The 22,957-nt window shown below is 33.0% G+C and overlaps 1 protein-coding gene across 1 annotated transcript; it reads right to left on the bottom strand.

Moving 5' to 3' along the window:
• Nucleotides 1-13,450: 13,450 nt before the first annotated feature.
• Nucleotides 13,451-19,009, bottom strand: LOC112775976 (chorismate synthase, chloroplastic). The gene is made up of 13 exons (XM_025819910.3): nt 18,596-19,009; nt 17,841-17,991; nt 17,612-17,688; nt 17,467-17,525; nt 16,772-16,855; nt 16,592-16,684; nt 16,026-16,106; nt 15,462-15,593; nt 14,765-14,867; nt 14,536-14,630; nt 14,363-14,428; nt 14,088-14,172; nt 13,451-13,844 (listed from the first exon to the last, which is right to left on the bottom strand). Exons 1-13 carry the CDS (start codon nt 18,726-18,728, stop codon nt 13,699-13,701), a joined length of 1,305 nt encoding a protein of 434 aa, XP_025675695.1. The 5' UTR covers nt 18,729-19,009; the 3' UTR covers nt 13,451-13,698.
• Between the last annotated feature and the right edge of the window lie 3,948 nt (nt 19,010-22,957).

Below are 22,957 nucleotides of genomic sequence, written 5' to 3' on the forward strand. Positions count from 1 at the left end.
TTCAATTTACAGTGTGTTTGATGGAGGAAATTTAAAAAATAAACCTAAAGTATTCATTTTGCAATGGAAAAATTTAAAAAAATTTCTATTTTACTTTACCGACGAATTTACAGACGGATTTTCTGTCTGTAATCTTAGTGTGAGGTGATTTTCCAAGGTTTAAATTACAGACAAGAAATCTATCGGAAAATCCGTCTGTAATTACAGTCGGAAAATTTGTCGGAAAATCCGTCTGTAATTACAGACAGAAAATCTGTCTGAAAATCCGTCTGTAATTACAGACGGAAAATTCGTCGAAAAATCTGTCTGTAATTACAGACGAAAAATCCGTCGGAAAGTCCGTCGCCTTTGGGAAATAGATAGAAAATTTACAGAGGGAAAATCCGTCGGTAACTGTTAAAAATTCGTCTGTAATTTTTTGACGGAAAAAAATCCGTCGGTAAATAATTTCCGACGGGGCTTTTACAGAGGGACAAAATCCGTCGGTAATTTCGTCGGTAACCAAAAATCCGTCTGTAATTAAGACTAAATCCGTCTGTAAATCTGTCTGTATTAATCCATTTTCTAGTTGTGTGCTCCGCCGTCTTTCGTCCGTGATGTTCATTGCCAGCTCGCCAGTGTTCGTGGCCAGCTCCCTGCAGTCGTCTGTCTCCAGCTCACCAGTGTTCATCGCTAGCTTTCACTACAAGAAAATGGAACATTTGTAACAAAAATTTTGTATCAAATTTAAAATTGTTACAAAAAATGATTTTTTTGTAATAATAATTGGTGATTGTTATAGAATAATAATGTTTTGTAACAACATTATAAGTTGTTACAAAACATGCTAATATTATGTAACAACCTAATTTTTGTTGTTACAAATTATGTTAGTTTTTGTAACGAACTGTTGTTTTATTACGAAATATTATAATATTCCCATCGTCTGTTGTTTTCGAGCAAATCTCTGGTCACTGCCCTCACTGAAGGTAATGCCTTGGATGCTCAGTCAGTGCTCAGAGCTTTTTTTGGGTTGATTGGATTGGTTGATTGACTTTACTCACTGCTTCTTGATAAATTTTAACTCTGTTATTGGCGTACTAGCTTGTTCTTGCTTGTTCTAGGTTGGTTAACTCTGTTATATCTGTTAGAAACAAGAGACTGAGAGAATAATATGAAAAGTGTATTATTGAGTTGTGATCGAAAGTACAATATACAAGAGGTATTTATAGCTGCTAAATGAATCAGAGTAATAAAGGCATAGAATCCTATAATTAATATACAGATATACTACATAAATATAGACGATACTAATTGATCCTAATTGATGCTAATGATTCTCTAACATCCCCCCTCAAACTCAAGTGGGAGCTAAGGATACCAACTTGAGTTTGGATAACAAAGTCCGAAAGCGAGTCGGGTGATGAGCTTTCGTGAAGATATCAGCAGTCTGATCCAGTGTCCCAACGGCAATGAGACGAACAGCATCAATAAGGATACGTTGTCGAACAAAGTGACAATCAATCTCAATGTGTTTGGTGCGTTCATGAAACACATCATTATGGGCAATCTGAATAGCACTGCGGTTATCACAAAACACATCAGTAGGAGACGACTGAGGAGCACCCAGATCTTCGAGAAGCCAACGAACCGAGATAACCTCAGCAGTGGTGTCAGCGAGGGCACGGTATTCAGCTTCTGTGCTTGAGCGAGCAGTGAATGTTTGCTTCTTAGCACGCCAAGAGATGAGAGCGTCGCCAAGAAACAAACAGTAACCAGTAGTAGAACGACGATCAGTGGGATCACCAGCCCAATCAGCATCAGAGTATGCCTGAAGGGTCAAAGAGGAATGGGCAGAAAAATGAAGGCCATGAAATAGAGTGCCTTTGACATACCGAAGAATGCGAAGAACTGCCGCATAGTGAGTAGTACGAGGAGCTGACAAGAACTGGCTGAGGACATGAACCGGATAGGCAATGTCTGGTTGGGTGACAGTCAAGTAGACGAGACCTCCAACTAACTGGCGATAAAGTGTCGGATTATCCAAAACAGTGCCATCCATAGGGGTAAATCGAACATTAGGCTCAAGAGGAGTAGACTCAGTGCGACTATCTGTAATCCCAGCGCGAGCAAGAAGATTTGAAGCATACTTAGCCTGAGAGAGATAGATGCCATCATCGGTGGAGATGACCTCAAGACCAAGAAAATACCTGAGAGAACCAAGATCTTTCATCTCAAAGGTACGGTGAAGTGAGGCCTTGAGAGCAGAGATACCATCAACATCATCCCCAGTGATTATCATGTCATCAACATACAAAAGTAGAAGAACAACTCCACGTTCGCTTTTACGAATGAAGAGCGCATTCTCATTAGGGCTAGAAGTAAAAACAAGACTGCATATGGTAGTGCTGAACTTGTCAAACCATTCACGAGGAGCTTGCTTAAGTCCATAAAGTGCCTTGCGAAGGAGACAAACCTTATCAGAAGGACAAGGATATCCCGGAGGTGGTTTCATATAGACTGTCTTTTTCAAATCCCCATTAAGAAATGCATTCTTCACATCCATCTGACTAAGAGACCATTTTTTAACTGCGGCAATGGCAAGAAGAGCTCGAACAGACGTAAGGCGAGCGACAGGGGCAAAAGTCTCTTCATAATCAATACCATACTCTTGTGTACAACCTTGAGCAACCAAGTGGGCCTTATAACGGTCAATAGAGCCATCAGAGCGAGTCTTGATCTTGTATACCCATCTACTGCCCACAACTTCCTGATCAGAAGGAGGATCAACCAGATCCCAAGTGTGTGCTTTTTCAAGTGCCTGTAATTCTTCTTGCATTGCTTGTTGCCAATTTGGGTTTGAGGAGGCTTCTCTGAATGTCTTAGGTTCATGTTGATGAAGAATAGTAGAAAAGCAATGGTAATCAAGAAGATGAGGAGGTGGATTCCTTACCCTAGAAGAACGAGCGGGAGGAGGAGGCATGACGGTAGGAGCAGGATCATCGTCCGGTCTGGAATCATCGGGAGATGGAGAAGGCGGAGGAACAGGAGGCTGTGGAGGGTCACTCGAGATAGAACCTGTAGAATCATCACTAGGAAAAAGATCAACATTGGGGTTAGTAAACAAAGGTGACTGAGTAGTAGGAATCGACTCAAAGGATGAGAACCGAGAAAACATGTGGTGCTCCCAAAAGACAACATGACGAGATATACGAATACGTTTAGAAAGAGGATCCCAACAACGATAACCCTTGTGTTCAGTGCCATAACCAAGAAAACAACACATACGAGCCCGAGGTTCAAGTTTACTATGTTCATGAGGCTGAAGAAGAACAAAACATACACAACCAAAAACTCGAAGAGAACTGTAATCTGGGGGGTATGAAAAAGACGCTCAAAGGGAGTAACATTACCAAGAACAGAAGAAGGGAGTCTATTGATAATATGAACAGCAGTAAGAACAGCTTCACCCCAAGTACGCTCAGGACACGAAGAGGAAAGGAGCATTGCACGGACGGAGTCAAGAATGTGACGGTGTTTGCGTTCAGCCCTACCATTTTGTTGAGACGTACCAGGACAAGAAAATTCAGACAGAGTACCCTGTTCTGCAAGAAAGGCTAAGAGTTTGGAATCACGGTATTCCATAGCATTATCACGTCGAAAAACCTTAATGGCCTTGGAAAACTGAGTTTTAATCATAGTAGCAAAGTTGATATAGATCTTAGGTAACTCATGGCGATTAGTCATCAAATAAACCCAAGTAAAACGGGAATAATCATCAATGAAAACAACAAAGTATCGAGCTCCGCCCATAGAGGCAGTGGGAGCGGGGCCCCAAACATCAGAGTGAATGAGATCAAAAGGAGAGCAAGCAAGAGAGGAATTATTGTGAAAAGATAAAGCAGGTTGTTTGGCAGTTTGGCAAGAAATGCAGTCAAAAGATTCATTCGGAACCTGACCTAAAACACCCTGAGATACAAGAGGACGCAGTTTTCCTAAGGAGGTGTGGGCAAGACGTTGATGCCATAAGTGAAGGGTAGAGGGAGAAGAAGCAGCACAGAGATTTGGTACAGGAGGAATATGAAGACTTTCGAGTTCAAACAACCTTCCGACCTTACGTCCAGTCCCGATGATCTGTCCCGTCCGAGGATCCTGTACACGACAACCAGAAACAGAAAAGGTGACGTCAAAACCCAGATCAACAAGTTGACCAACAGAAATAAGATTGAAGTTTAATTTGGGAATGTAGTAAGTATCAGGAAGATTAAGAGATGACTGAGATATAGAACCCTTATGTGTTGCATGCAAGAGGGAGCCATTTGCAGTATTGACAGAAGGTCCATGTGTAGTTGCAGACATGGACGAGAAAATATTACGCAACGGAGACATGTGATTAAAGCAACCCGAGTCAAAGTACCATTTAGAAGTACCTGGAGGGCTCGATAAAGCAGCAGGGGCATTACCAGAAACAGAGAGAAGACGCTGTAGAAGAGATGCAATATCAGATAGAGAGACAGTGGTAGGTTCAGTAGTAGCAGCAACAGCAGAAGCAGGCGCAGGACGCGGTGGACGAGTAGGACAGGTAGTAAGCAAATGTCCCGAGAGCTTGCAATAACGACAGAACAACTGTGAACAATGGTAGCTAATATGCCCTTTCTGGTGGCATGTGCGACATTCAACAGAGGGACAGCTGGAGAACGGGTGCCCGAAACGGTTACAGTTGCGACAGAAGGCCCCCTTTCTGTCTGTGGTAGCAAAAACATCTGATTTTTTCATAAAAGTAGTCATAGAGAACAAGGAGAGGAGAGAAAAACTGCAATTTCGGAGCAGAAAATAAGGAAACGGATGGCAAAATCGGAAAGAGCTCACCAAAAAACCTTAGGGAGGGTCCCACTTGTCTGCAACGTCAGCGCCACATCAGCAATGTGTCAGCGCCACGTCAGCGATGCGTCAGCGCCACGTCAGCGAGCGACGACACGTGGCAGTACCGGATAGGCGGAAGGGGGGCACGCTGGCGCACAGGTGACACGCGGGTCAAGGGGGTCGGGTCGGGTCGTCGCGGGTCAGGATTGCCAACCAGCTTACCGGGTGACACGTGGACGCTCCAGGGACGTCCGATCTGAACGAAGATCCAACGGTTGCTGAAGCTTCTGGATGAGAAAAAATGGTGGTGGACAGCGATGTTCTAACGGCGCGTGTGGGCGCGTGCGATGGTCTTTGGCGGCGATCTCGGAGGCTTTGGAAAGCTGACGGAGAGAAGAATACGATGATGCTGGAGGTGACAAACCAAAGCGTCGGAAACAGCTCGAAAATTGCGATCAAAGAGGCACGAGTGGCAGCGGGAGGGAAGATCAAACTGGTCGTGGCAGCGACTTTCGGCGGCGCGTGGAGGCGCGTCCGGAGGCGGATGGGGACGGTTCTGGTTGCGTTGGAATCACGGCGACAAGACGAACAAGATGGTTATGGGGGGTGACGAACCAAAGCGTCAAAAAGAGAACGAAAAAGGAGGCCAAAGAACACTGCCGACAAGGAAAAACAAAGGGGCTATGAACTAATATTCATCGGAAAAAAAAAAGACCTAAGCTCTTGATACCATGTTAGAAACAAGAGACTGAGAGAATAATATGAAAAGTGTATTATTGAGTTGTGATCGAAAGTACAATATACAAGAGGTATTTATAGCTGCTAAATGAATCAGAGTAATAAAGGCATAGAATCCTATAATTAATATACAGATATACTACATAAATATAGACGATACTAATTGATCCTAATTGATGCTAATGATTCTCTAACAATATCGATGATAAATTGATGGTGATAAATTGTTACTACCTCGTTCTTACTTTTTTTTGCTGTTGTTAAATCTTGTTAAAATTTTTTTATCATAAATTTTGTGCTCATTGCTTCATTCAGTATTTTTTTTTCTATTGTTAATCATTATGCTCAGTTTGTTAAAATTGGATTAAAAATTTTGTTAATCTTTGTTAAAGTATGTTAATTTTTGTGTTAAAATTAAAAATCATGGATAACATCATAGTAAAACAAAAAAATGGGTATTGAAATGAACTCGCAGGTTATGAGAGGTTCTTGATATGTGTTTATGTTTTGGTTATTGCAAATATTGTGCAATGGATTGTCCCTGCTTTGTCAGGTTGAGTATCTATAAATTACTTATAAACCAAAAAAATGAAAAAAAATGCCTCCTAAAAGAATACTTATAATTTAATCACAAAATATAATAAATTGTGTATTAAAATGAACTTGAATAATTATCGTCTTAATAATATTTTAGTAATTATATTTTATTGTTTTAGCTATCAGAATCAGATAATTATTATTTTCGTCTGTATTAATATATATCATTGAATATAGAAAAATATTGAAATAATATATAATTAATTACTATTATGTCAACTTAAGACTTAAAAGTAATTATGTGTAAAGTTTGAATATTGTTAATTTTATTTTATTGGTTAAAAAATTACCGTCTAAAATCTTTGAGCTTTCATACTTTAAAACTAAACTTGATTAGCCAAATAAGGTGGCAACAACACACACAAAACATGAGCGTATGTATGTGTCCTTTGATAGCACATATTACCATAAGTTGGTGTTTAATACTTTTATTGTGTCACAAAGCTCTTAAACTTATAATTGAAGAAGTTAACACTATTTTTTGTTCGATCTAGAGTTCTTTTAGCTAAAGTAACAATAGGGGTTGTTTTAAATTTATAATTGGAGAAGTTAAGATAATATTTTATATAATGATTTAAATTTAAATAATATTTTAAAATTTATATTAAATTATAATTATGTTTTAGTGTATTATTTATTTATATTTTATTTATTATTTTATTATAAAACAATTATTCTAGTTAAATCAATAAACTAATTTAAACGATTTAATGACCGATTTAGTTTTCAGAACCTTAACTACGACTAATTAAATAAGGATTGAGAATTATATTCGGTGATTAGAAATTGAAATTAAAATTTCAGTCATTTCAATATCTTTAGAAAGTAAAGATACAAGAGACTGAAATTTTTATATTTTTTTTAACAAAAATACTTTCATTTGATTTTTTAAATTCCAAATCTACTATTATTCAATCTCCATATTCATCTTTAATATTTTTAGATAGTATAGACACAAGAGATTGAAATTTTTAAAGATGAATACTAAAATTTTTATATTTTTTACAAAAATATTTTTATTTAACTTTTTTAAATTTTAAATTTATTCCTCACTCTCTATATTTATCTTAAATTAAATATGATACTGAAATACAACTCAGTCTAATATATTTGACTTAATTTAATTTTTATTTCTCAGTCTTTATCTCTCAATTTTTATTTTTCAGTTTCAATCTCTCTTCTAAACACAGTATTATAGATTTTACTAATTGAGATAAACCCTAGCATGTAACTTCAAAAAAGAAACTAAAGAACATTCAAATATAAAAAAAAAATTGTTCAAAAATGAAACGAAAATGTCGCCATCTGATGAGTCGGTGAAGCTATGTGAAAGGCAAGTGACAATGGTAGTAGTATAGGGGAAGGTACAAAGATACAAGCTATCGTTATTAGAAGAGAAGCCCCTTACTTTCCTGTTTTAATTTATTGTTTAGAAAGCGGAACAAAATTTTCTTCATTTTTTGAGGAGAAATTATATGAGGGAATTGGATATCTTATTGAATATATTATTCTATTTAGTTAAAGTTAGATGAAATTCAACACTGATATATCTACTAAAAAATTTAACTATAGCCAATGAGTAATAGCTCAAATAGCATAATTTCCCTATACTTAATTAAGAGGTTGCGGGTTCGAGTCTCATATTTTTGGTAAAAAAAAAAAATTCAACTATAATAAATATACATAAAAAGTTAGTTATTTATATAGAATATAAATTAAAATGTAAAATATACATAAAAAATAAGTTAAATTATATATATATAAAATAATTATTTTTTGTATGCATATAATATTTTTAAAATAATTTTAATGCAACGAGAATGGAGGAGTGTTTGAATTTATATTCTTATGACCTCAATCATTTGACAAGATAACATTCTATTTGGAAAATATGAGAATTTATTTGAATGAGAAATAGAGACAAAGAAAATGTGATTTTGGGATGAAAATACTTTTAAAATGTTGAAATAGAATAATAACACAAAAATCTCTGGTGTTTTCTTTCAATATATTACATTACTATCAAACATGATAAAATAACAATTTTTATTTATTTATCATTATAGTCTCTATGGCTAATACACTATCTAAATGCTACCTCAATGCCCCAAAACACAATGCAAAAGCATTGAAATAGTAGAACAAAAAAAAATCTCTATACTTGCTAATATCCTATGTATATATTTTAGGTAAACAAAAATACCAATAATAATAAAGGAAGAATTTTAAATGTTTTAGAACACTATGTTTCAATAATTTTAACTGTTAATTTTAATTATAAAAAATATATAATATATTAATTAAAACCAACTATTAAAATGACTAAAATATTAATATTCTATAAATTTTTGAATTTTTTTAATAAAAAATCTTAGAACACATACAAGAGCAAAAATATTTTATTAATAACAACCATCCAAACAAATTTAAATCCTTGAAGAGCATATCTATATTTTATCTTAAGCTAATCTTTAAAAAGTGCAACTTATAGACTAAGATATATTGTGAATTGTGATCACTGATCAGTAGAGGTAATAACGAAACTAATATAGTAAGATGAACCTGAAAATTGGTTGTCTAGTATACTATTAAATATACTCCACATACAACTCATTTTTTAATATAAGTCCATACAAGTTTCTTTAACTTAATTCACCTTACGCGCTACTATCTAACTAATTTTTCAATCAAGCGCAAATATATAACTGTCTTTTTAAAAAGAATTTTGTTTATTTTTAAATTTTCTCAGCGTTTTTGATATATGTTCTCTTCCATTTCTGCGTTTTCTGCGTTTCTCTTTATTCGTTCTCTACGTTATTTTTTTCGTTTTTTGAGATTTCTTTCGTTTTTTACGTTTTTGAAATTAAGCTCTGAAATCAGTTTTGAACAGTTATCTTGTTGTTGAAAATAATGAATAATTTGAGTTCAAATTGTCAATTGAACCAGAGCGAAGTGGATTATTGTTTTGAATCAAATCAAGTGGTTGAGATGAGGTTCGATTCTAATTAATATTTTCATTAGTAGTTTATGATTCTATAAGTGAATAATATTGTTTTTGTTTGTGAAAATTGTTGTTCATCGTTGATGGTTTGAATTGAATGTAATATAGGAGTTTTGCATTAAAGAAAATATTTTTGTGTATTTGCAGCAAATTTCAGTGTAAAATTAAAATATTTATATATATTGTTTAAAAATTTTTGGTGTATGTGTACTAATAAATTCTGTATAATTCAAAACACTTCTTCTCCCTCCTCTTCATCTTCTACTACTTTTTTTTCACCATCATCAGTTCATCACCATCTTCTTCTTTTTTTCTTATTCATCTTTTCCTTCTTGTTTTATCTTCTCAAGTTTCTTCTTGTTTTACTCTCTTAACAAGAATATAAAAAAATCAAACAAAGAAGAAGAAGAAAAAATACATAATATTGCAAAATTATTTGGAAGAGAATGAACTTACATTCATTCAATTAAAAAAAATAAGAAAAACATAAGAAAAAAAAATACAACATCAAAGAAAATATTTTTGTGTATTTGTAGCAAATTTTGGTATAAAACGAAGATATTTATGTGTATTATTAAAGAATTTTCGGTATTTTTGTACTGATAAGTTCTGTATAATTCAAAATCCTTCCTCTTCCTTTTCTTCATCTTCTGCTGCTTCTTCTTCTTTATCTTCTTATTTTATTTTTTTATAATTCTTTTCGAATTCAGTTTCAAATTTTCCTTCATTTTTTGCAACTATTTTAAGAGATTTTTGAGAGATTTTGATCGTTATTTGAAGTTTTAGTGTTGCGATTTTGATTGAGAGAAAAGAATCATTTGTTATCATAATTTTTATGCTATTTAAGAGTTGAAAAATATATGTTTACACACAATTTAAACTAAAGATTATTTTTGTTAAATTTAAATCAATTTATATAAATTTATATGTCAAAAACACTTGTAGGTGTAAGAGGTCTCCTATACTATATATTACGACAATCTATCTCTTCATAAATTAGTAGCTTATAAAGTCATTGTAGGTAGCTAGCTCTAGCTGGTGTCAAGTCCTTATTTGAAAAACAATAACAGTCGGTGCGTTCCTTTTTGTCATGTTCTTTAGCTCTATTCTTCTTTTTCTTCCAAAGTCTTAAGTAGTCTTTTATTATTATTAGCCTACAATATTATTATTATTATTTTCCACAATGCTCATTATCTTTAATTTGGCCATAGGGCACCACCCCCACCCTCCATTTTCATGCACCCTATAAAAGATACTGTTCCATAGCCCTATTGGATGTCCAAACTTTATCATAATGGAATCTCTCCTTTTTTGTTTCTTAATCAAATTAAAATTATTGCCTTATCCTTATATTACACCATTGGTGGGCAATTTTGCTATCTTCAATGATCCCAATGAACCATCCATTATTATATTTATATATCATTATTAATTTGATTGATTGAAATGCTCATAGGTCCCAAATGTGACGTCCTACTAAACTCAATTAAATTGGATTATATACTAATAACGACAATGATGATAACGAAAATAAAGGAAGGTACCGTTTTAAGAGTTCTCTATTACTCAACCTAAAACTATTCCACTTATTATTATTACAACCATATTAAATATATACTAATATTAATTATTAAAATTAATCATCAATTTAAATGTATATTAAAATATAAAACACATATTAAAAATAAATTAATATATATATATATATATATATATATATATATACACACAAATAAATATATAATAATTAATTTTAATATGTAAACAATATTATTATTATTATTATTATTATTATTATTATTATTATTATTATTATTATTATTATTATTATTATGTCACTAATTCTTGCAATCTCTATCTTGCTCTCTTCCATCAGCATCTAATATGAGCTCAAATGATGATGGCGAAATTAAAGGCAGTCACATACGGTTCAAAGTTGTAATGGAATAATAATTTAGAAGGGTCGCTAACTGAAAAACAGTGACACCAAAAAATGAGAATATACATATAACAATAATGCAATATACTCATTAAAAGTTAAGTCCATATAATTAGGAGGCGTGCTCTCATAAACTTCTTATTGTTGTTTAATAGTTAAGAGAGTCCCATTTTAGCAGGAATTGCATTTGTGTTGATACTAATAATAACAATTTCCGAAGATTTGAAAATATAGTGGACTGATATTTCGCTTTCACATGCACTATTGAGATAATAAATGGCATTAAACGTGGACTATTAGTTGGTTCATAATAAAGTGTGCATAATTTTCGATAAATTTTGGGAAGACAAGGACTGATGAACAAGGAACCTATGAAATTAAAGGATCTGCATGGTGAAATTGTGAATATAATTTACTAAATGGAAAGGCGTGGAGAATTCGTATATGGTGATACTATTATTTGTACATCCATAGTTCCTAGGCATTATTTATCGGGGACACCTAAAAGTAGGTGTCAATTTTAAATAGTACCTGTGAATTTTCTTTATAGGATTTTTATTTTTTTTTTCAGGATTTTTTTCTGAAAAAATAAGTTGGATATATATTTACAAAATTAATTTTAAGAATCAAATTTTGATATAGTTGTTTACGAGTATGATTAAAATATGAGAGCATTTTATTATTAAATTTGATTAATCATAATTCAATCTTTTAAACTTCTTTTTCATTTTTTTGTGAATGGCTGAATTTAAAAAAAATAAAAAAAAAAGTTTAAAAGATTGAGTTTTTCCCCCTTTTTTACATGCATCTTTTAAATGGTTATTGAAATGTTTTCCCAAAATTCGAATTAAATACATAAGAATAGTTTGTAAAATACAAAAATTATTTGTTATAAAAATAATTTTTTATTATTTTTGTCATGTTTTAAATATTTTAGAATATTTTTGTTATTTTAATATTTTTACCTGTGCCTAATTTTTTCTAAGGACATTTTTAATGGTTCACCTCTTTTTTCTTTATTGCTGTGAATGGCTTATGAATTGACTTTGATCACTTCAAACATTCCCATGCGGAGCTTTAGTGGATGATAAATTTGATAAGCTTCAAAGTTAAAGGTTCTATGGTGATCATAAGTTCATAACCATACAAAGTGGATCACTATTTAGCGACTGTTTCGACGAAAATGATTTTAATTTTGACATGTTATTAATTAGCTCAAAAAAACACAATTATGATTTAGGGTATTTGTATTGTTATGATGTCAATTCTTAAAGAGTCATTATTATGGATAAATAAGCATTAACACTACTAGTACACTACAAAATTGAATACCACCATGCGCACTAACGACATTTCACTTTCACTTTTTTTTTTCGACAATTCCTTCTGCTAAACGTTATTAGTTATTGTCTTGAATATGATAGATAGAAACTGAGACTTTGTAAATAATTTACAATAGTTTCTTAGCGAATGGTATATAATAAATGGATTTGAATTTTCTAAAGTTTGAATTTTACTTTAGAGAGTAAAACGTGATCTCTCACCATTTATTTTATAGGTGGAACCAAAAATAAATATGAGAGAGAAACCATTCAAGAGTAGAAGATCACATTTTACCCTTTAAAGTACAAATTTAAAATTTAGAGGATCTAAATTCATAATAAATAATTGATTTTTTCCTTTGTGTAAAAGCTTCGGTTATTACGTAACCTAATCCGAGATAACCCAACTATGATACCTCAACAACCTAGGTTTATTAAATTGGCTGACATGTTTGAATTTTTTGAGTTATATAGACTTAAGCAAAGTTTAATCAAATATGACCTTTATTTATTGATTTTTCTGCGGTTTTTTTTAGTTTCTTCCCGTATCTCTCGTCCCGACAGGTTACTACATTTAAAGGTTTGTTATTGGCTAATAAGTTACTGCATGCGTGAAATTCAAATTTCCAGCTTAAACATACTAGTATACTGTATACTAACTATTAAGACCAACCCAAATTGATTCTTTCTGAGGTATTTTTATTTCGTCTGATTTTGTTTCTCCAGAAAGTTTTTTTTTGGTGTTGTTCTGCAGAGGTTTAAGAGACAGTTTGATGTGGGCTTTGGGCCATGACATTGAGGAATCCTTAACAGTAACAACCAAAAAGGCCCACAGTTGAACACCAAAACCAAACAACAATCCCGGCCAACAATCAACTAAGTGTTCTCAAGTGTATACCTAGATCAGGACCCAAACAAAATAAAAAGTGTATACCTAGATCGACCTCCAAAACAAAAGGTGTATACCCAGAAACCAGAATTACCAGCAGTTTACAATATGAACATGCAAGCTTGCCAAAGATTCATTTATTGATAAGATCATAAGATCTCCAAAATCTGTTACATTTCTTACAGGAAAAAGTCATACGGATACGGTCCAATTCAATATAAGAATATAGATCTATCTTGCCGCTTTTGCAGCTAAGCGTTCTACAATCCTCACAGGCAAAATGCAAGGGGAAAAGCTAAAAATTAAAAACTAAAATCTTATGATAATACAGGAGGATACATTGCACTCACAAAAAAATACATTATATCATTCAAAAGATTACTTCTTCTGGCTCTAATACGGGCAACAAAGGCTCTTGCAAATCTGAGTTTACAGGAAACAGATTACACTGCGCATACTGCGCCATCAACTGGTCCACAAGCACCAAAGCTACCATGGCCTCTACCATGGGTACAGCTGCAACAACGGTCCAAGCAATGATTTCACACATTTTTCCACTCATGGATGTGCAGGCAAACAAAATGTTTATATTTTGTAATTGAAGATAACAGTATAACATACAAGAAAATGTTTCATCACATAACGAACTATCTGATCTTAGTTTCAGTTAATTCTAATGTACTTAAATGAATTAATATATGAAGCATAATCTCTTTCCAAGAAGAAGAAATGAGGAAGGCAAAAGGCTGAGTTTCTAACCTCTTGGGACAACACAAGGATCATGACGACCACGAGCGATCAGCTCTGTTTCTTTTTTATCTCGGGTCACCGTATTTTGCTTCTTCTGCACAAGCATAACACCATGTTCACTTCGGATAAAATACTTAAGTAAACACACAGTCAAATTGTCACGAGAAAGACCGCCTGATCAGCTAAACATCTAGTGAACATATAGTAAACTACCTCAATTACTGATTAACTTTCCCACACAAAAAGGTGTGTGTGTGTGAGAGAGAGAGAGAGAATGGACTTACACCAATAGTTGATGTCGGCTTAAAAGCTATTCTCATGTTTATGATTTCTCCATTGGAAATTCCACCCTGATTATCAATACATACAATAGTAAGTAAAACATTTATAGACACGTGACCATCATACTGCACATCTAGAGACAGCTAATTAGTAATAATAGAATGGAAATTGATACCTGTATCCCACCAGAACGATTTGTTCTTGTCCTTGTCCTTCCATGTTCATCTATATAGAACTCATCATTGTGTTCACTCCCAGTCAAAAAGGTACCTGTAATGATTTCATCAAGCCATCATCAGACAAAAGTAATTGACGAAAATAGCATTTTTAAAACAATTCTGCCATAGTCAGGACATATCGTAACACATTCAATCAGAGTCAATAAATATAAACAATCGAAATACCTGCAAACCCACTACCAAATTGAAAGCCCTTGGTTGCAGGCAATGACATAGCAGCTTTAGCCAGTTCAGCTTCAAGTTTGTCAAATACTGGTGAACCAAGCCCCTGATATATAATAGATTCAATTATACTCTTAGGTGGAAAGTATATTGAACATCAAATAATACAGCACTAGAATAAGTTAAAGCAGTCTTCCTTTTGTTCTGCGTGCTAATTATTAAAGTACCAATAGCAGGATCAAAAGAGCACTCTTTAACATTGATGGGATACAAATTTAATCATGGATACATGCTACACATGAAAGCAAGCTCTTAAACCTCCCAAGGATGACTAGCACAGCTTGTTTGAGTTCAACTAAGGCCTTCCAGTGTTTTCTAGATTTTATAGAAGATTCAAGTCATGCCTTCATTAGATTAATTTTAGAATCAACAACCATTCAACAATGAGAGTTTTGGCCTCTTGAAATGCCATACCCCTTGTATTCTTGAAATTCAATGTTAAATCCAGAAATTCTCTTCAGTGTTTGTTATTACTAGTACTATTATTATCCATAGGTACCAACTACCGAGTACCTTACACTCACCCATAAAACCTTTGTGTTATATATTTAATCAATTTTACAAGTTTACTTGTACCCTAAATTGTAACTGCTAACTTGCGCAGTAATTTTATGCAGACAGAAAAAGGTAGAAAACTTACACGTGGACAGTTCCTCACTATGCATGTCACAACACCACCAACAGAATCACCCCTAACTCGGACAGCATCAATAGCAGCTATCATCTTCTCTGCATATTCAGGGTCAGGACATCGAACAATGTTGCTCTCGATCTGGAAAGTTTTCATAGAATATATACCAAAGCAAGATTTCAGCTTCAGAATTGCAATAATATAACAGAGTAATAACCAATTATGAAAGCAAGTTAGAGAGAATATCCACCAATTTGGCTTACTGCAGTCAGTAAAACATTATGGCATTGGCCTTTTTATCTATAAATGCCATTTTTATTTTCCTAACACAAAATTGTAAAGAAAAGCATACACATGATATGCAAAGACAATCCGTTAGATGAGGGTTGAGAAGCTGTCAACCTGATAAGTTAGTACCATTCAAAATCCATTTAAAAATATTAAAAGTTAAAACAAATAGTCATCTTCAATTCTCTATGTATAGAATACAATAAATCTCCTTTAAACTCTTTTGTTTGGCTCAATTTTACAGAAGGCACCAATAAACATATATGAATATTCACTTTAAAATACCTGATCAAGTGTCACAGTCTCATTATCAATTAAATCCTCTGGCAGAACAACCTTGTGAACTTGAGACACATATGCAAGAATCTGAAAAGTAAGAGACCTTTAGCAAAGGATATCCTGAAGGAATTGGCATATAAAAACATGATACATGCACATAAATATACACCAACTATGAATAGACATATAGAAATAATCGATGCTGGACAACTTTGCTGATGTCTTAACTGGGTAAAGTTCCATGTTTCTTTTCTTGTTTTAGAGGATCTCTTATCCTCTCCCTTGTTGTACTTTCCTCTTTTCTCGTTTAAAAACTTTTTGCCTATCAAGAAGAAGAAAATATGTACTCTCTGCATATATTTTCAAAGGTGGGAACTGATAGAAGAATAACAGAAAACGTGACATACAATGGAAAAAGGGGGATAATTAGATTCGAAATATTTTTATCCCATATTAATATCTATTGGTACAATTTTACAGTTTCTTCTAAGAATAAGCAATGGACCGCTAAAAAAGGGACAAAAACTTCATTGGCAGAAAACTCTAGCCTAAACCACAAGACAAGTACACACCTCAGTTCCTGCAAAATCCTTAAGGATTTTTTTAGCAACAGCACCAGAAGCAACCCTTCCAATGGTTTCTCTTGCAGAAGATCTACCACCACCCTTAAAAATAAGAGCCCTGATGCATAAGTTTAATGCCTGTCTGATTAAAAGAAAATGCCAAACTAATGAAATCATAAAAGTTGATACCTGAACTGATCTGACTCCATACTTCATGTCGTAGGTTGCATCCGCATGGGAAGGCCTATAAGCTAATGACATCTCACTATAGTCCTGAAACCCAGAAAATGTAATGAACAAAGCTATAAGCATTACAGAATCAACTAAAGAATACCAAATATGAACTTGTGAGTCAGTCATAAATCATAATCAATTATTATTATCAAGACTCACAACTAACAAGTTATTTACTTCATCTAACCAATTGCCAAATAAGGATGATAGATGTACCAAAAGATTGAGTATGACAGGAATCAAGGCTATTGGACCTTGAATCAGTTAAGAATTAGTATAAAAGTTGGGTGGAAAAGAGAGTTAGGGAGATTAACACTTAGTAGGAAGGGAATCGGAGAGCCGAGAGTCCTCTCAAGCACAAATGTGTCATCCAAGAAAACACCCATCTAACGTCAGTCTTAGCATGACCAATTCAAAGTAAGTAGACAAAAAATATATGGCAGGTTTTAGGTGCAAGTTCCGAATAATATATAGTCCCCAAACACACACACACGTGCAAAGAAAAAAAAAAAAAAATTTGGGGGGGGGGGGGGGGGGATCTCCCTTTAGTTAAACATTATAACAGCAAGTTTAGAATAAACAATAAGTGTTGCTTGTTTTTTTATTAACTCTTCCGTACATAAATATAAGCTCTATCATTAGATACTCACATGTCCTCTTTGATCAGTATTAGGTACAAATACATGGATTGGAGTTCCAGTAGTAAGTCCTGCAATTAACAAATTATACTTCAGTGTTTCTTTTTTTTGGCAATAAATATACAGCTTCCCAACTAATATATAGAAAAATATCAACCTTCGGAGACTCCTGAAAATATTTTACACGTATCAGTCTCCTTTCTAGGAGTTGTAATTCGGCTTTGGCCTGGCCTCCTATACACAAGAACTGTACAATGTTACTCTTTAGAGACATTTTGTGATGCATAAAAAACAAGCATTTCCTATCATTCATAGTTACAACAATGAAAAGCTATCTTAAAATATATTCATCTTTAGCCTGTTAAGTGTTTTCCACTATGCAGTACCTTCTGTCAAGATCAACTTGCATGTCAGACTCGGAGAGAGGGATGCGAGGAGGACACCCATCAATGACACAACCAACACCTCCTCCATGAGACTCTCCATATGTTGTCACCCGGAAGTGATTTCCATAGGTACTCCCGGCTGCCCGTATCTCTGTAATTCACCAATGACTTCAGAAACTCAAAACAATGTCCATCTCAATATCATTAACTATGAACTCTTAAATGCATAACTGGCATAAGATTACAAACCAACCAGTTCTTTTAATTTCATTATCATTTAAGAAACACTCAAACCTAAGTTAGAAGCAGTTCGAACTAAGTATACATCATCTAGGAAGCTTAAAATCTAAAATCCTAATAGGTACTTAGGTAGAAAGTTTCAGGAAATAAATAAATAAATCAAATTAAGAATCAATTTCACATAAGATGAAACATGTATGTAATCCCCCTCCGAGGAGTTCTTACATGAACTAAAAACGAAATCAACAATTACAATGAACACATTACAGCGAATTTCATGCTATATCGAACTTAAAAACGTTAAAATACAGCAACAGATTCAGTATTCAAAATCATTAAGCTGGAAAAGGTGCATTCACAAAAAAGCAAATAAATAAACGCAATAGAGAACACGAATTTACAAGAATAAGCTGATGATCTGAAAATCAACTAACAATAATAACTGGAAGAGAAATTTATATATTATTATGCGATGAAGAAAAAAACGAAGAGATGGAAGGAGAGAGAGAACTGACGGAGGTTTTTGGGAATGCGAGAACGGAGGGAGACTTGAAGGTAGGCGGAGGAGAGGGATCGGATGTTGCAATTAAGAGAGTTGGAACCGCGGAGGAACGGCTTCGAAGAGAGAGAGGTAGAAGAAGAAGCCATTGAAAATAAACGCAGGTGGAAGAAGAAAATTGGTGAATTGAATTGAAATGAGTAATAAGGAGGGAGCGGTTGAGGTTTGGTGGTTGAAACTTGAGATACAAAAGAAAGGGGTTGGTGGTGGTGTTTGGTAGTCTCAGTGGTGGCAATTTCTGTAATTATATTCAAATTTCTGCCCACCTTCCCAACCCCCTCCTCCTTCACCTACCCTCCCTCCCCGCCTCCCTCCTTCCCCGTTTATTTATTTTATTTTTCTCTTTTCTTCAGTTAAGCAAATGCACTTACTAGGTAAATATTGTGGTCCAATTAAATTTATATGTTTAAATAATATATGATTAAATACCAAAATGATATGTGTAAAGGAAAATTAATTATTATATATTTATATATTTTAATATATAATTTATATAAATAATTTATTTAGTAATTAGTTTTTAGTATACAAATAATTAGATTAAATAATTATGTAAAAATTTGTATGAAAATAATGAAAATTAAATTTATATAATAAAAAGTAATTGAATCTTGATGCATATATATTTTTTTTTTACAAAGAAGGCCCCAGGGGTGTATGATTTGTTGTTGGGGACTTGGGGCTGGTGTCGCGTATGTTCTCTTTGACATTAATCCACGTTTGGTATGTTTGACAGCACGTGTTTGTCAACTCTCAAGGGTTGGTAACGGCTAAAGGGTGGATTCGTCCCAGAGTCTTATTCCATACAAATCTAATGTATAAGGAAAAAAAATTTAGGGCTTAGCTATCTTTAGCACACATTTTAATAATATAATAATAGAAAATTTTAAATTAGTTGTATATGTATATGTATTAAAAATATAAAAATCTTATTTTTTAAGTAATTTTTAACAAAATATTTTTTAATAATATTTTTATAATACGTGTTTCGAAAACGTATATTAACAAGATTTAAAAGATTTAATATATCGCTCAACCTCATTATGAACATCATCATGCCAATATTTTATTACGAGGATAGAATAATACAAAACATTAAAAAAAATATAAATTAATATTTTATTATTTTATTTAATTATTAAACTATAACAAATTATAAAAGTTCGATTTATTCTCATTATTTTCATTCAAAAAAGTTAGAAAGAAATAATAATAATAATAATAATAATAATAATAATAATAATAATATATAATTATAAAAAATTAATAAAAATAACAAAAAAATTATGTCTCTTTGTTAATTTTTTTTATGTCTTTTTTGTGAGGATAAATACAAATTATACTAATTTATTGTCTTTAGATATAATATTTCTGTTCATGTCTCATCTACTAAATATGAATTGTGTCTCTCTGTCTTTATTTTAGTATTTCATACTTGTAAACAAATGCAACCTATGATAATAACATTGAAGATGTTGTTGGACTTACCTATCCTAGCTTTCTAATACTTTTACTTTTTAAAAATAGTTTATAAAAATTAATTTTTAAAAAATAATTTTTAAAAGTTAGAACATCTATGTTTGATTCGATTGTAAGGAACTAATTCAGAAGTTTCACCCTTCTCTTATTTTAGTTGAGACTCATATTCCTTTTGCTAATATGCAATATTTTTAAAAAAAAATATTGGCTACTTACTTGTAGGTATTATTAATGTCAGGTGGTCATAAAGGAGGAATTTGGTTCCTTTTATCTAGTAATTCTATTAATTGCCATATTTGTTAAGTTTTTTTATCAATGTTTAACTATGAAAATTAGTATTAGTAGCTCTGAGTGGTTATACAATGCTATGGAAGCCCTCAATATGCAACTCATACTCTTCTATGGACACACCTTCATTCCTTAATTGAGAGTCATAGTTATCCTTGAGTTTTACTCAAAGATTTCAATGAAGTCATGTCTCCTGTGAAAGTTAAAGGGAGTAATTTCTATGATTCTCATGCCAATAAATTTGTGAAAGCTTTAGATTATTATGGCCTTTTGAAAATTTCTAGTTTTTGAAGGTCTTACACTAGGTATCATAGAATTTAAGAGTTCAAAAGTATTGCCAAAAAGCTAGATTGGATAATTGCTAATCCTGTTTGGGGCAGTCTCTTCCCTGAAGCCTATTCTAAAGTTTTCTATCATTTGCACTCTGACCATTGCCCTATTCTCTTACACTATTTTGGTATGCTTCATCTCAAGAAAAATAGACCTTTTAGGTTTCATGTAGCTTGGACTACTCATCCTTTCTACTAAGATATTGTTTAGCAAGATTGGAAGCGCCTACTATTACCGACTACTTAAGAGATGTTGAGAAGTGTTTCTTGGATTTCAAATCTAAAGTGTTTGGCAATATTTTTGTTAAGAAACGTAAGCTGGAGTTTCAAATTGACACCCTTTAAAAAAAATTGGAGGTTGTGGATATTCTATCTTTGAGAATTAAGGAGAAAAATTGCGTGGAAGAATAAAATAAAGTGCTAATTTAAGAAGAATTTTTTTAGGTACCAAAATCTAGATAGCAATGGGTTAAATTTAGGGATAAAAATATCAAATTTTTTTATATCCAAACTTTGGTTCGAAAAAAGAGAAACAAAATTCATGGCTTTTTTTTTAATGATGACACTTGGGTAACTGAATCGGACATTCTCCAACAAGAAGCTAATTTTTTTTTCAATCTCTTTTTTGTTCAATAGTGAATGTTAATTTGGATATTTTGGAGGATTATCCTTTATTACCTACGTTGAGCAAGGAGGCCTATGAGAATCTTATTGTGCTGGTGACTCTGAAAAAGATTAAAACAACTCTATTTAACGTGAATCCTTTAGAAGTCTTAACCCTGATAGGTTCTAGGCTGCTTTTTATAAGGAATATTGGAGCATTGTGAATTATAATATTTAGTCTTTAGTTAACAACACCTTTTGTGGTATCTTCTTGGACCCTTCTCTCTTAGAGACTCTTATAGTGCTGATTTCGAAAGTCTCTTCTCCTACTCTTCTAAAGGATTTTCGGCCCATAAATTTGTGTAATATTTTGTACAAAATTATTACCAAAGTCCTTGTTAATCGCCTTCGCCTTTTCTTAACTGATATGGTCAGTCCTCTTTAGGGTAGTTTTATTTCGGGTAAAGGAACTACTGACAATATTATCATTGCTCAATAAGTTTTTCATTTTATGAAGCATACCAAATCCAAGAAGGAAACTCTGGCTTTCAAGATCGATTTGGAGAAAGCATATGACAGAGTGGATTGGAGATTCCTTGAGCATACTCTTGTTAGTTTTGATTTTTCCTCTTCTATTATTCGGCTTATTATGCTATGTGTTTGTTCTTTGTCTCTTTCTATCCTTTAGAATGGGTCAAAGTTGGAGGTTTTTGCTACCTAAAGAGGCGTCAGACAAGGAGATCCGATGTCTTTCTATTTGTTTGTCTTGTGCTTGGAGAGGTTAGCTTGTTTTATCAACAATCAAGTGTTCGAAGGTCTGTGGGAGCCAGTAGCTGTCTCTAGAGGGAGACCACTTATATCTCATCTCGTGTTTGCAAATGATCTCCTTTTGTTCTACAAAGCATAAAAAATTCAAGTCCAGTTTGTCATGAATGTCCTCAATTCCTTTTGCTCTACCTCGGGTATAAAGGTAAATGTAGAAAAATTTTGTGCTCTAAAAGAGTGTCTAATAGGAGAAGGAAACTTTTCACGGGTATATCCTCTATTAAATTCACTCAAGACCTAAATCGTTATTTAGGGGTAAATCTTGATCATCAAAGAGTGAGTCGGGCTATGTTTTAGGATGTTCTCGATAAAGCTTCAGACTTGCGGGATGAAAAAGTAATTTGTTTAACAGAGTTGGTAGACTGTGCCTCATTATATCTGTGGTTTCTTCCGTCCCTATTTATCAAATGTAGGTTTCTCTTTTTTGGAATTATGTTTGTAATAAGATTAATTCTATGATGAGACAATTTTTATGGAAAGGAAATTCTAATGGCCATGGTCTTAGCTTGGTTAATTGGAAGATTATTACGACTCCTAAGAAATATGGAGGTTTAAGGATTAGAGATGCTTATTGTATCAATGTTTTTTTGTTGGGTAAGTTGATTTTGCAAATTCATCACTGTTAAGATAAAACTTGGGTCTAATTGATGCTAGCAAAATATTTTTTTCATTATTCAATCATTTATTTTTAATGATTTGGATTATTATTGCTATTTATCTATTATTAATGTATCTGCATTGGTTATTTTTTGTTGTTTTTTTTTTATTATTGTTATTTAGATTAATTGATGTTG

The sequence above is a fragment of the Arachis hypogaea genome, chromosome 19 (assembly GCF_003086295.3).
Source record: "Arachis hypogaea cultivar Tifrunner chromosome 19, arahy.Tifrunner.gnm2.J5K5, whole genome shotgun sequence".
Taxonomy (NCBI): domain Eukaryota; kingdom Viridiplantae; phylum Streptophyta; class Magnoliopsida; order Fabales; family Fabaceae; genus Arachis; species Arachis hypogaea.

Bases quoted from the DNA above. Each gene is read 5' to 3' on its own strand.
- LOC112775976 (XM_025819910.3), bottom strand. From the start codon at position 18,728: ATGGCTTCTTCTTCTACCTCTCTCTCTTCGAAGCCGTTCCTCCGCGGT. The intron at 17,689-17,840 runs GTACTGCATAGT...TCTTGTGTATAG, and splicing joins CAAGTTGATCTTGACAGAAG to GAGGCCAGGCCAAAGCCGAA. The intron at 16,685-16,771 runs GTATCAACTTTT...CTTATTTTTAAG, and splicing joins ATGGAGTCAGATCAGTTCAG to GGTGGTGGTAGATCTTCTGC.